At 49.1% G+C, this 15,327-nt stretch overlaps 1 protein-coding gene across 1 annotated transcript in view; it reads right to left on the bottom strand.

Moving 5' to 3' along the window:
- The window catches only part of LOC107106868 (class I histocompatibility antigen, F10 alpha chain-like), a 33,535-nt gene that overhangs the window by 17,382 nt on the left and 826 nt on the right, over window positions 1-15,327 (bottom strand). The window contains exon 2 of the mRNA XM_015407085.1: window positions 8,909-9,187. Coding sequence (XP_015262571.1) covers window positions 8,909-9,187 — 279 coding nt within the window. The remainder of the gene's footprint in view (window positions 1-8,908; window positions 9,188-15,327) is intronic.

Genomic DNA, 15,327 nt, shown 5'->3' with positions numbered 1-15,327 from the left:
CAAAGACGTCCGCATTGTCCGCCTTAAATTTATAAAAGTCCATCATCGATCTGATCTGAATCCTCCCACCTTGATACGTAAAGGATAAACCTTGTGGAATCTCCCATCTATATCTGATGCTCAAAGCTCTGAGTTTGTCCGCCAAGGATTTATACCTTTTCCTGTCTTGCAGTATTGTTCTTGGGAGTTCTCTCATCACCATAATTTTGTTTCCCTCTATTTCAAAAGGGACGGTGAATTGCTTCTTGAATATCTCCTCTGTTGTTGATCTTGTTACAAATTGTACAATTACATCCCTTGGTAAATTCTTCTTTTCTGCAATTCTGGAGTTCACTCTATAAATCAAATCAAAGTCTGAGTCCATTGACCCTTCCTCCTCGCCCAGAAAAGCCGTTATCACTTCCATCATTTTTTCTTTTAAGTTCTCATTCTCTGTTTCCTTAATGCCTCTGAATCTCAGATGAGTCTGCATCCTTCTGAACTCCATCATTGTCTCTGATCTTGTAATTTGTTGAGTCAAAGAATCTTGTTTCTCTTCTATTTTTTGTATCTTCTCCTCTGTCTCTGTAGTCTTGGTTGCATTTGCTTGAACATCCTTCTTAACTCCTTCCATTTCTTGCTTGATTGAAGTTATTTCTGTAGTAACCAGTTCCTTCAATGCTGTTATGTTCTTCTCTTGGACTTCTTCTAGATGTTTCAGATGAATCTGAGTTTGCTTCTCCAGTTGGTCCCCCAATGTTTTTTCTATCTGCTCCCCCATGGCTTGTATTGCCTCTGTCATTCTCTTCTCCATTGCTTCCATGGAGGCTTGCATCTCTTTTTTCTCTCTTTCTCTTGACATTTTGGGGGTTGAAGTAGATCCAATCCTAGGTCTCACAACCGGTTTAAGTTCTGGGTCTGAGTCGGCTCTTTTCTTGCCTCTCCTGGTCTCCGTCTTGGCGATTTCTTTCCAATTCACAGATTCGCAAAATAAAGCACTCTTCTAGATGATAAGATTTAGTCCTCCATGCCTCTCTGTTTACGCTTTCCAAAGACCCTTAGAAATATATTAAAAAAGCAAATTTAGTTGAAGTCCTCCTCAAAATGTCGGGCGCAACTTCTCTATGGTAATTTCATGTAGAGTAGGTCAGATTGGTATTTTGCAGGCCCTTCCTTCCGCATAAAACTCACTTCCGGTCCGGCACCTTTAAAAGTTCCACTGTCTTCCTTTTGCTAATGCCCGTCTAGGAATTCAACTTCCTGGATGTTTCACACGGACCTCTTTCTTTGTGACACCAGCCTGCTCTTCCCACGCTATTGTTCGTGAGTTTCGATTTTACAGTTGCGCACACGGCTCCATCTTCACCACAGGAATGTTAAACAATAAGCGTTTTTACAGTTTTTAAAGGCTTCAATCAACTTTTTTCTCTCCGGAATCGGATTTCTGGGATTTACTATTCATTTTCCGCTCAACCGCTTAATTCAAATTGACTCCAAACTCAGTTCAGGTAAGCGGCACGTTTTTGTTATCTAGCACGTTCAAAACGGGTTTCGCATTGTTTCTTTTAACTCACAGTTGTTGTCCTTCTTCAAAGAGGTCGGCTGACGAAGAATTTATGCCGGTAATCCGGCTCGATCGGCCACTATAGAGTTGCTTGGCACTTGCCTTCTTCGTGGGAGGAGGTCAAAGCCCAATTCAGCTTCTTCCGAAGCTGGATTACTCCCTCTAGGGCGCTGCTGCCTGCTTGTCCCCCCCCCTCGCTGGGGAGTGATGCGTTGGGCTGTGTATTGCCCAAACTGTCAAAAGTGGCCGTCGCTTGCTTCGCACGATCGCGAAACGCTTCAGTCCTCCATCTTAGCCAGACCGGAAGCCAAAATGTTGCTGAAGGGAAAACATTTCACTTTAAATAGAAAGACTGGGAAATGATAATACATTATGAAAGCGCTCCGTGTTTTCAGTATGATGTTGAGCTGAATTTCCCTACCTATTGTGACTCTGTTATTATAGAGTTTGCGTCCAAGGAATGCACTTTCTTCTGTTTATGGCAGAATTTCTCCACCTTCATCTGATCTCCCCTCTGAGATAGCAAAAATTAAAGATCCACGGGGGCTGCAGTCACATCGGATGCAGCAGTTTGCAACTGTTTCTCAAGTACAGGCTGGCCATTTTTAAGGTCTCTTAAAAAGATATTCACAGCATTACATTCCACAGACATGTGCCAAATAGTGCAATTCAGTGAAGGTAATGGCCAACCACCCCTGCTCATCTCTTGCCTTGAAAACCCCACAGGGTGGAGTCATTAAGAGTCCACAGCGACTGGGTGGCACATTTGCATTACATGTCAACGGAGTCCTAAAAGATGCATTCCTTGTTGTTAAATCAGTAAAAGAAGTTAAGGTGTAACAGGAAAGTAAGTATTGCATAGATTTCAATTTCACCTGGAGGGAAAAATGTGTGTGTGCCTTCAAAATTTCTAAAAATGTTACACCTCTGTGCTAGGCTTAATTCTGCATAAACTAAGGAAAAGTTTCTATGAATACAAATGGTTGTTCTTGGAAACTGGAATATCGTAACTCAAATTTTATTCATAGACAGTGGAACTGCAAAACCATTACACTCTGGGGATGATGTTTATTTCTAAAATTAATTGCATTTCGTCCTCCTTTCTTTTCTCTTTGTATTTCGGCTGGGTTTCTAAGTAACTTCTTAAATCAAAATTTGGAAAGTTGAATCTTCGAAGGCACAGTTCACAAGGGATGGTAGCCAGTCAAGTGTCACGGTTCTAGCCAGAGAAAGGGTGCAGAAAAATCTCCAGTCCTTTCCTTTTCTGCAGTATTTTCTCATCTTTCTATTTCTGTTTCATACAATTAACACCCATGGCTGGCTGTCACTGTCAACACAATATTGGGCAAGCCAGGCATATTCACAGTCCTAACGAATGTTTTTCGTGTGATTGCCCCCAAGAATTGTGTGAGTGCACACATATGTTAATAATCATCCAAGTTAACTCACAAAACGCACCTGGCCTGGGTCTGCAGGTCAAGTATAAAAAGAGCTAAAAATCTCATTCTTCTATCTCTTCTCATGTGGTGGACAGAACCTTCCTTCTGATATAGAACTAACAAGTCACATGACCAACGAGGGGCCCAGAGGGACCTCCGTGGACCAAAATTATAACAGTGGAGTGCTCAGCTCTTGGGGTGTGCTAAAATTAACCTGTTACAGGTTTACGGGGCTTTTAAGAGATATTCCCTACTACTCAGGAAATGAAAGGGAAGTACTTGTTGTACTGTGTTTAAATTTTATCAAGGATTATCCCAATCAAAATATTTTCCATGTAAAACTTTCAATTTCTTTAAATATAACATTTAAACCACACTGGAGACATTTCTTCCTTTCTTCCCCTGATCAAAGGTTGCAGCTCAAGGGGACACAAAATTAACACGAAGCACTTGTTAGATCTTGGGTACTATACAGAAGTCAAGACAAATACTGTATGGTAAATCTGATCACGTTCTATTTAGGGTGATGGGAATTTTTATCATTCATATTTTCCCAGGAAAGCCACATTAATAGTTCTGCCACACATTAACAGTGCATTCGCAACTGGAAACAATTTCTGGAATAGCAAAACTTCTTCTGAATAACGGCAGGCAAACGAGTACTTTGAAGGTGTTCTCTTAATGAATGATGGCAAGAACTGAATGTGGGTTGAGCCACCCATATTCCTCTGGAGGGGCTACTTTTATTTATGTATTTATTTGCCACGGAGCCTGGCACAATTTTATCTGTGCCAGCCTGCTGGGCCTTCTCCACCGGACACTCACAAAAAGGCCTGACAATCATGGCCGGGAATGACTGCTCCCCCCCCCCTTGTCTTCTTTCGACATCCGGCCTGAGGAGGAGTCCTGGCAAATGCCAAGGCTTCTGCTATTTGGTGTCACTGGGGTGGGTCGTAATGAGAGGCGTTGGGTGGTTTTTGTTCTGGGATTTTGCAACAAACCAACATGGGCTTCCTGTAACCGATGTGACGTGTATTTATGTTTGTCTTTTAATTATTATTTTTTAAATCAAACTTTTAAAAAAATGGTGTCAGCCATCTCATTGCCAGAGAAGGGGATGAGGACACACCTGAAGGCCGAAGAGGCTGCCCCCCCTTGCCAACTGCAGCAGGGGAGTCCAGGGGCCCACCCAGAGTTCCCTCCCCCTCCCCTCGGCCCTGCCAAGATGTTGGTGGCTCAGGCAAGCGGGGGGGGGGGGGGAGAGCAGCTGCCTGTGGCGAAATCTTCCTTCGGAGCATCCCTCTCTTCCTCCTGCCTGGCCCCCCTCAGCCTCCGGCTTCCCCAAAATTTGGGAGTGGGAATGTGAGTGCGTGTGTCTCCCAGACACCCGCTGTTGGCCAGGGGGAGATCAAAAAGCTAAAGAAGCTATTTGACCTGACTTTAATTCTTTGGCATTTGTGTGCACAAACTAATATCAGAGTAGGACACCTTTCCCCAGCACCGGGATGACTAGAAACCATGTTGTAATTCAGGCCAGTTTCCCCTGGAAGGGGTGTGTGTGCACTCCACCTTTGAACAGACAGGGATTTTTTTTTCCTTCTGTCTACTGTTTATTTTTAGGGCAATGATCCATGGAGATTTTTGAGATTATACTTTCCCCCACTTTCTAGGAGGAAACCACAACCTCTTTTGCAGCAAAACAACAGACTATGATTTGCTAGAAACCAGAGATTTCACTTTCAGTCTGAGTTTTTCTGGGAGGAGGGGACGATGTACTCTGTGAGGACGGTCAACGTCAACCACGTCCCCAAACCAAAATCTGCTTGTGCTTTTGGCTAAAATGTCAAGACTAGTTTTGCCCATTAACTAATAAACAGCACCTTGGTGCCCAGAGGTATTTTAAAGATGAATTCACAGTCCTTTCTCTTGGATTTTTAAACAAATGAACTGTCCACAAGTAAATGCCAGGTATTGCGATTTTTGAAGGAAAATACGTAATGTGTGGTTTTGCTAGCGGTTAACTCGAAATCAACATGATTCATAAAGTGTATTTTCAAGGTTGTTCTGCATGAGCTCTGAAGGGTCCATTTATGAAAAGTGATCATATGCTGCCACCTAGTGGTGGAAGTTGTGTCAGTCATGAAGAATTTTTTATTTCCGATTCCACTATAATGGCCAAGGGCCCTCACTCACACAGCTGGGCTACCATAATACGTTCTCCGTTGGGCTGCCCTTGAAGACAACCCTGAGAACTGCAGCTGATCCAGAAGGCAGCAAGGCAGTTACTGTCAGGAGCAAGACAGGGAAAGAATATCTGGCCTATTTTACAAGAGCTGCGTTGGCCGCCAGTTTGTTTCGGAGTCCAATTCAGGGTGCTGTTTATGACCCTCCAAGCTTTTCATAGCCCACCTACCTAAAGAAGGGTCTCCTCCTCCCAAATATCCCCTTGCACCTACTTATGCTCCTCAGCCTGCAACCTGCTGCCTGCTCCACCATTAAAGGCTGTTCGCCTGGCATCAACCACAACCTGGGGCTTCTCCATTATAGCAACTCCCCCCCCCCGTGCCGCAGCAAAAGGGGCTCCCAGAGGGGCTGAGGGGTGGGCCATGCCATCTTTAGGGATTTTCAGGAGATGCAACAAAAGCCACGTTTTCAGTTGTGATTTGTAAGCTACTTTGCGGCATGAGGGAAAGAAGGGATACATTTTAATAAATAAGGAATAAAATATTTTTTATAGATCCTTCTGTGCTGCAAATGCCACTAGGGACTTGCAGGTGACCAAAGATCAGTGCCCCAAGTAGTGGGTGTGCCAGTTGATGCCACCGAAGAAGGAGATTTCCTAAGATGGAAACTCTCCGATCGATGAAGGCCCAAACATCACTAGCATTTTAGTCTTTGAGAGCAAACACTCAGAGAGATTGACTCTGGAAAGCTCATTAAAAAATCTGGTTGATCTCTCGGGGGGCTCCTGGACGCGAACCCAGCTGCCCAGAGGACAGAGCCAGAGGCAGGAAGCCGACACGTCCCGGCACTGGTCCTCCCGAAGAGGGTTCCAGGAAGTCCCAGCTGGTCTCCAGTCTGCAGAAAACAAGGTCCCCCACACAAGAGAGACTGCCTGTGGAACTGTGGGGCAGGCACCGTTCTGTCATGGGGCGGGGGTTCCCTTCCTTGAATCCCACCCCCTACGACCACCGTCTCATTCCCTGTTCACGTGCTGAGAAAGCGGGAAGGCCCAGCGGCTGAGGGGACTTGGCCATTGTGAGCAAGGAGAGCATCTGATGCAGCGTAGCCATGGCAGTCCTGTGGGGAGGGGGCAGGATCTGGGGAAGCCAGGTTCGACACACACCCCTCGCCCCACTCTCCCCATGGAAGTTTGCCAGGTGACCTTGGGCCAGCCACGCACTACCGGCTTAGCCTACCTCACAGGGTTGTTGTGTGGATAAAAGAGAGGCGAGGAGAACGCGGGAAGCCAAAAGCGAACCCCTTGATACCGAAGCATTCTTTCTGGCAGGCTCCTTTGAGATACTGGAAGATGTTAACTGGCACCTGGGTTTTGTCCCTCTGGGGAAGGGGATGGGCCAAAAGAAGCCCCCCCTGTGCCTCTGTTCCCCCCCCCCCCGAGGGAAGGGGCACCAGCCGACCACCCCTCCGCTCAAGGTGAAAGGGCCTTCTGGGGCCCGCCTGCCCGCCCTGGGGGATGCTGCCTGGCTCTTTCCGGGCTCTTCCTTTCTGCCCCGGGTGCCGGCTGCACAGCCCTGGTTCTTCCCCGTTTCACTTGGGAGTCTCTGTCTTCTCTCTGGCAAGAGCCCTTCCTCGCAGGGGGATGGGAACCCTCACCCACAGGGGCCTCAGGAGCACCACCCTGCCCCCCCTTGGGGTGTGTGTGCCCATTTCCCCCGGCCTCCCAGTTGCCACCTGCCCCTGCCGGAGCCCCGTTCCAGCTGCTCGCACGGCCCCCCTTCTGCCTTCTCTCTGCCGGGGCTCTGTTGCTGGCCCAGGGAGGGGACAGGAGAAATAACTAACACTGTATACCAATGTATACGATTTGGCTGTGCTCCTGCAGAGTGCAGGGGGGGTTGGACTAGATGACCTGCAAGGTCCCTTCCCACTCTAATGTTCTATGATTCTATGAACAACTGTATGACAAAATAGGAATCTGTATATGCTGAATTAAGAAAGAACAAACCGTATGTCTGATGGTAATTCTTAGAACAGCAAAGAGGACATCATAGTCATAGAAGCATGCAGTCACAACTGTGTAGATAACTATCAAGGGAACAGAGGCCCCTAAAAGAGTGATTAACACATGGAATTCACTGCCACAGGAAGTGGTGGCGGCTACAAGCATGGACGGCTTCAAAAGGGAATTGGATAGGCATATGGAGCAGAGGTCCATCAGTGGTTATTAGCCACAAGGTATAGATAGGGGCTCTGGGGCAAGTGATGCTCTGTCTTCTTGGTGCTTGCGGGTGGGGGCAACAGTGGGAGGGCTTCTAATGTCCTGGCCCCACTGCTGGACCTCCTGAGTGGGGCACCTGGTATTTCTGGCCACTGTGTGACACAGAGTGTTGGACTGGATGGGCCATTGGCCTGACCCAACACTGGCATCTCTTATGTTCCTATGTTCTTGTGTGCAGAAAGTCCAGTAAGTGTTCAAACTGCTGCTCCAGAGGGACGATCCCGCCGTGTCACCAGGGAACAAAGCCCTGTTGCTGTTGTGGGGGGTGGGGAGGGGGAGATCACATAGGTTGCCCTTTCTTGAAAAAGGGGGAGGGGCTGACGAGAAGGGCTCCTGGTGTTCCTTCAAGGCAACAGCCCTTCAGAGGGGCCTGGGAGGGGGGGCTCTCCTTAGGGCCCCGGCAGGGCTCGGTTGGAGGACGCAGGGCCCAGCATCCAATGAAGCTGAGTGGGGTGGGACCGGTGGATGCCGGGGGGAGGGAATGGCCTTGGTGGGGGGGTCACTTTTGATAAAGTTCCTCATCAAAGATTACTAAGAGTCATGGGATAAGAGAACAAATCCTCTTGTGTATTAAAAAAACTGGTTAATTAACAGGAAAGAGAGAGCGAGTATAAATGGGCAGTTTTCACAGTGGAAGGTAGTAAGCAGTAAGGTGCGGCAGGACTTGGTACTAGGTCCAATGCTTTTTAACTTGTTTAAAGATTTGGAGTTGGGAGTAAGCAGTGAAGTTGCCAGGTTTGTGGATGACATGAAGTTGTTCAGGGTGTGAGAAGCAGGGAGGACTGTGAGGCTCTCCAGAGGTATCTGTTGAGGCTGGGTGAGTGGGCATCAGCATGCCAAATGAGGTTCAGTGTGGGCAGGTGCAAAGTGATGCATACTGGAGCCAAAACTCCTGACTATAAATATATGTTGATGGAGTCTGAACTGGTGTTAACTGACCCAGGAGAGAGGTCTTGGAGTTGTAGTAGATAACCCACTGAAGATGTTGCTTCAGTGTGCGACTGCAATAAAAAAGGCAAACGCTGTGCTGTGCTGGGGATTATTAGGAAGGGGACTGAAAACAAATCAGCTAGTACGGACATGTGAATTTCTGAAGTTTAAAAAAAGGAGCTCCTCTCCAGGGAGAAGCAGCCCCCCACACACACACACACACAAAGTCCTCCTTTCTTCCATCAGGCAGCAGGGCCCCCCCACACCACCGACAGGAGAAAAGGGGGAGGGGACTGCCCCATTTGTTTCACCCCCCCTTGTTGTGGGGATTCCCCTCCCCTGATAACAGCCACATATGCCTCACTCCCCCCCATACCTGCTCTAACTGGGGAGGGGGGGCTGCTGCTTCTCTTCCCTCCTTCCCCCCCTCCCGAGGCGCAGCCCCTTCCCCTCCCTTCTCTGGCCCGGGGGGGGGAGGGAGGGAGGGAGGGAGGGACGGGGGGAGGGTCTCCGGCCGGCCCCTCCCCCTCCACTCACCTGTGCTGTTCTGCTGCTTGAAGCGCTTCCGCAGCGTCACCAGGTCCACTCTGGATATAGACTCCCAGCCCTGTCTCTTCTGGGTCTCCGTCTCCCAGTATTTGGGATTATCGTTCCCAAACTCTTCCATCCATGAGACCTGAGGTATATCCTTCTTTGTGATGCTGTCATAGCGATCGATGGGCTGGTCGTCCACGTAGCCCACAGCGATGAACTGGGGCAGCCCCGGGCCGGGCTCAGACACCGCCGTGTGGAAGTAGCGCATGGAGTGCGAGGAGCCTGGCGGGGGGGGGAAGAGTTAAGGGGGCTGTCAGTGAGGAAGGGCAGCCCCACACCCCTGCCCAGAGACCCAGGCCAAGTGGCGGTGGGGGGGGTGAAAGAGGAGAGGGAAACACAATGGGGGCGAGGGACCCTGAGGAAGGGGGAGGGGGTTGAGAACCTGAGGAGAGAGGAGAGGAAAGAGAAGTGGAGGGGACAACAGAGGAAGGGGACCAGATGCAGCTGAGGGCTGCCAACTTCCAGGTGGGACCCAGACATCTCTCAGAAGCACCCCTTCTCCCCAGACTTCAGAGGTATCAGCTCCCCTGGAGAAAAATGGCTCCCGGGGAGGGCGGGGTCTGTGGCCTTACACCGCCCCTGAGCTCCTCCCCCTCCCTCTGCCCTCTCCAGGCTTCAGCCCACCCCAAAATCCCCAGGAATGTCCCTAACCCAGAGCTGGACTGCAGAGACTGGTCTCTTCAGAAGAAAACAGAACAGCACCCTTGTGATCACTGGCAGTGCCTGTCTGGGTGACCCCGTAGAAGAAATACCATAGAAAACTATTTAAAATGTTTAACACACCTACATACAAACATCTACTATATAAAAAGAGATCTCCCTGGATGGGCCTGCAGAAGCCCCCAAGAAGAAAATTCCCCAAAGCATAAACTCTTGGGCAGGGGGAGAGATCTGGAGAATCCTTTGTAGGAAATGGTCCCAGAACAAAGACGTTCTTAGAAATGTCACCACCACCACCCCCAAAAAAAGAACAAGGCCAGAGTCAGGAGATTGGGGGCTCAGGCCAAAGTCTGAGTTCTGCAGCAAAGCCCCCCACAAACCGTCCCACTCAAAAGAAGGCCCTTGGACAGACACCAATGTCCTGATGTGGGGAACTGTAGGTTTACCACCCCGTGGGGCAAAGACCTGAGGGGTCACTCATGCACAGACACTGAAACCGTTAGGAAAAAACAGACGGAGCATCCCAAATAATCTAGAACTGCCAGGAGGCTTCCAGGATTTTTGTGTTTTCTCCAGATGATATTCAGAAAGGTAAAATGAGCCAGAAATTTGTGAGGACTTTTGCAGTTTTCTGTTTTTTTCTTTGCCTTATATGGGTGGGGGGGAATCACTGCTCTGTTTGTTACACGTTTCTATTCCATTATTTTTAAAATCCTGTAATTCACTTTGAATCTAAATGAGAAAGGTGCAGTAGAAACTAAATAAGTAAATGAGGTAGTGGAATTTAAGTCAACACAGCACTGACTGTCTAATCAAATCTAACCTTCTTTATTGTGAGGACATTAAAATGGTTATAAATTGTCAGAGAAAGACTGGGTGGTGTATTTTTGAAATGGTCAACTTTGTGTGCATTCATTTTATCCAAACAAATGGTGCATCTCCACAGGAATCGGAGAAGGATTTGCAGGCACCACAAACACATTTGTTATTTAAGCCGTCACCCCCCCCCAAAAAAAGGAGATATTGTGTTGTTTTAGGATAATTCAGAGTTACTTCTAATCATCAGAAGTAGGGTCTGAAACAGACAGAACTTCCAGATTCCACAAATTTAAGAAAACAGGAGGCCTGCATGAAGTGAAACAAGTCCCCAGCAGAGGCTTGGTATTTATTTAATCGATCACCCGTCCTTTGTGCTCAGATTCGAGAAGGATCACAGAATGACAAAACTAATCAAGAAAGGCCAATAAAACATATTGAATAAACAATGCAATGACACTGGATTCTCCCATTACAGAAACAACGAAATATATGATCACCTAAAAAACTAATCAATAAGAGGGGGAGAAAGAAAAAGGGAGTGGGGACTGTCTACAGTTTCTCCACAGACAAGCTACAATCCCGTTCCCTTTATTTTAAAAAAGCACCTTCCCAAACAATTCCATTTTACTGCATCCCAACACCTTTTATAAGAAGGCCCTCCTGAACAGGCACAAAACATTCAGAATCAGACACAAAAATCAGATAAAACCACCCTACTCTTGAAAACCATACTCTGCAAATAATAAGATGTCTGAAACTGGGGAAACCATTTTTAAAAATCAGCCCAAGGCCAAGACAGAAGGGAGAATTTTCACTTAGTGAACACCTAAGTGTGAACACACTGAAGACACTTCAGTGGGAAGGGAACAGCGTTCCGTGTGCCTTGGTGTTTAGTCATGCCCGGCCACATGACCACAGAGAAGTCTTTGGACAGCGCTGGCTCTTCAGCTTGGAAACGGAGATGAGCACCGCAACCCTAGAGTCGGACTCGACTGGCTTTCGAGCAAGGGAAACCTTTACCTTTAAGCAAATCTCCACAGGGAGGGCAGGCTGTAAATGAGGTGCCACCACTGAGAAGGCCCTGTCCTGTTGCCCACCCACTTTCCTGCAGAAGGCAACGACTCTCTCCCAAAAATCAGAATGGATGGGCAGGTACTTTTACATATTTATTTTAGCATATGCTTTCTTTTAGCACAGGAAGGGAGAGGATCATCCACACTTCAGGGACTGGAGCTATCCCACAATAAACATCTCCACAGCCAGGGAAGGTGCACCCCCTTCTCTGCTTCCAGGCAAGAGAGCGCATTTCCCATGGGACCTGCATCAAGGCAGAATTAAGTATCCCATCGTGCACAGAGGCCTCCCCACAATGAGCAGGGAGGGGCATATCTGAGAGGCCTAGGAGGTAATGCTTAGAAGTAATAGTATTCCTATTTATAGTCCACCTTTTAAAGGGGCTAGAGGCAGGCTATGAGTGTGGTAAAATGCAGGAGGAACTAAACAGGGATCCATGCAAGCAAAAAATACCTCTTAAAGGCAATGAGGCAATTGGTGTGGAACAGACTTCATCCCTCCTAAGCGGAACACCATCACCCCGCAGGTTGGCTCTTTGCCCAAGAATGTCCTCCTGGACAACTCCATTCTGCAAAATGAAGGAAGCACCGGAGGGGGGGGCAGCTCCACAAATAGCCTCTGGCAGAACGTACCGTAATGTGGGAGACGCCACAGAGAATGGGCATCTGCTGGTTTGACCCATTTTGTAGGGCTGCCAGATGTCCAGTTTGGAACCAGACTATCCAGTATGTGCACTGGACTGTCTGGTATTTTGTATTTACGTAGAACAGGGGTCCCCAGACTTGTTCAGCCTCTGGACACTTCTGGAACTTTGACACAGCATGATGGACGCAGACACAAAATGGCCGCTGCAGCACTCCTTCAGTCCCACAGGGAAGATCCTTGTGCCAAGGTAGCAGTAGCTGGCAAAGCAATGGTTTTTTAAAAAAAATCTGTGCAGCCAATCAAATCTCCAATGGCCAATCAGAAGCCTTGCTGGGCAAAAGCCCCACCCACTTTCTTAATAGGCACCATGTTGGGGGGCCCTGAAGGAGAAAGGGCAGGAGTGTCACAGGCCTTGGCCAATCCCTGGCCTGGGTCTGGGGAAATCTCCACATTGGCTTGCTCCTCCCCCTCCCCCACAGTCAACCGCCTCTTGCTCTGAGGCTCCGGAAGCTTCTTTTGCAGCCTGGGAAAGAGACACGCAGCCCAAAGGGAGGATCAATGGGGCATCCACGGCGCAGGGCCTAGCAAGGCAGGGCTGAGGCCTTGGCTCTCCGTCCCAGAAAGAGTCCCTTCACCCCTCGCCTTTGGTTCGCATGCCCCCTTCCTTCCTGTGCCATTGGAAACAGGTTCTCTTTTTCTCCTGTTTGCTGCCTTCTCTCTTGCTTGCCAGTCAAGGGCTACGAAGCGCCCTTGCAGTAGCCGTACCATCCTATCTAAAGCTCTGTGGAGACTTCCGAGGTCAGCTGACTCTTTTTCTTCCCTTCTGATTAATGGATCTGTTCTTGCCAGGCTGGGGGAAGCGGTGCTTCAGAACGGGTTTTAAACAATTCTGCAGCAAGCCAAGTCACGGATAAACCTTCCCCCTATTTTTTATCAAAAGCCATTTTTAAAAGAATGCTTTTTGTGAGGTTTCTTCAAAAGACACAAAAGCTGATTGAACTCTATACACCTCCACTTTCAATAGTTTGTGGCTTTCCAGCTCCTCTGTGATCTCTCCCATGAGATCAAGCAGCCGTTTTTGAGCAGGATCAGCTACAAACAGAAGGAAGCAGGAAACCACTTCTGACACCCAGCTTCCCCTTCAAAAAAAAAACAAGCTCTTCTCCTTGCCCAAAAGGCACAGGCAGCCACAGTGGCCCACAACAAAAGCCAGAGAATATCTTTCATTTCCTTTATCCTGAAGTTTCCAGTACCACAGCCTCTGTTGTTTGCTTCTTTCTCCTCTCACCCTCAGAGAGACACCGGCCACACCCATTGAAGCCCCCAAAGAACCTGTCCCACACAGGATGTTGGCCCACGGGATCATGGCCTGGAGCATCTGCCCCCTCCCTCGCATCTTTTTTTTAACATTCATCCTGATGAAAACCTCTCATCATGAGCTCAAAATTTTGCCCAGTTTTTCAGGGTATTGGTCTGGATAAAAGGTTTTAGGTGGCTTCTCTGGGGTCAGGACTTAGACAGCCACAGAAGGAGTTCCAGGACCCAGCAGGAGGGAATGCAGTGTCCTTTCCCCCACCCCACAGCCCTGCAAGAACTCCCTCTGCTCCCCACCCCAGCCTGATCCCCCCCCCATGGAAAAGTTTGGATGGTACAACAGGAAGTTGCCTTCTCTACTACTATAACCTTCCTGGAAATAGGCACTTTATTATCCTCAGCAGTGTTCACACAGATCAAAGAAGTCCTATTTGTGGGAGGACAATCCACGCGCAGCCCCAGAAGCAAGGAAGAGGGTCACAGGTGCTGAAAGGAAACTGGGGCATGGGTTGAAGGGGATGGGGGGACCCAAAGGCCCCGGCAGGGAGGTGGTTTCTCCCTTTTGAGTCACAATACGGAAAGAATGCATAACACACTCCTGGAGCCCTGTTTAAGTAAAGGTAAAGGTCCCCTTGCTCGAAAGCCAGTCGAGTCCGACTCTAGGGTTACAGTGCTCATCTTCGTTTCCAAGCCAAAGAGCCAGCGCTGTCCAAAGACATTTCCATGGTCATGTGGCTGGCATGACTAAACACCAAGGCGCACGGAACGCTGTGGTCCCTATTTATCTACTTGCAATTTCTTGCTTTCAAACTGCTGGGTTGGCAGGAGCTAGAACTAGAGATGGGAGCTCACTCCGTCATGCGGTAGCTATTAGCCACAAGGCATAGATAGGGGCTCTGGGCAGGTGCTCTTCTGTTTTTTTTGTGTTTGGGGGGGGGGGGGAACAGTGGGAGGGCTTCTAGTGTCCTGGCCCCACTGGCAGACCTCCTCATGGCACCTGGTATTTCTGGCCACGGTGTGACACAGAGTGTCGGACTGGATGGGCCTTTGGCCTGATCCAACATTGGCGTCTCTTGTGTTCTTATGTTAACTCGGGTCTCGAACTGCTGAACTACCGACCTTCCACAGCCTGCAGTTCAGCGTCTTAACCACTTGAGCCACCGCAGCTCCCGGCGCTCTGTTTACACAGTCCTAATTTTACAGGAAGTACAAAATTCTGGGGCTGGGCCGCAAGAAAGCATACCTGAGGAGGCAAAACAGGCTGGCCTGGGTGTAACCTAGAGGTGGGTGGGTGTTCGAAGAGGGTGCAAAGGCCCCTCCACCCCTGGGGAATAGAACTGGCACCTCCCAGCAGGTCCTGGCCCAGAAGGCGGTTGGGGAAGCCAAAATCAGCCCCCACCGCCTTGTTATAAGAAGAGGAGGGTCGCCGTCCTCGAAATGACCATTCCAGAATCCCCTTCCCAACAGGAGCCACGCAGATGACTCAGGGAAGCCCCCCCCCCCGCAATAGCCTAACCCCCCTTCCGGCTGGTCCCCCAGAATTCTTCAGTCAGAGGCCTTCCAACAAGGACCAGCTCGGCTACCAGCCAGCCATAGAGCCTCATCTACCCCTTCAATGAAATCCAACCGTCTTTCCAATCCACCGAAGCCATGGGCCACCATTACCGCTTCTCGTGGCAGCGAGTTCCACAGATCGGGCAGGCCCTGGCGAAGGGGACCAACCCCCGGGACTGGCTGCAACGAGGTCCCAACCAAGGACTCCGCGTTCTGGTGTTCCCAGGCAGGGGGGAAAGTTTCTGCCCGTTTTCTCTCCCGCATTTTGAGACGCTTTTATACGGCTCGTTCTGCCA

This window comes from Gekko japonicus, unplaced genomic scaffold (assembly GCF_001447785.1).
Source record: "Gekko japonicus isolate JY-2015 unplaced genomic scaffold, Gekko_japonicus_V1.1 scaffold2427, whole genome shotgun sequence".
In the NCBI taxonomy this organism is placed as follows: Eukaryota; Metazoa; Chordata; class Lepidosauria; order Squamata; family Gekkonidae; genus Gekko; species Gekko japonicus.
This window is presented reverse-complemented; position numbering and strand designations above follow the sequence as displayed.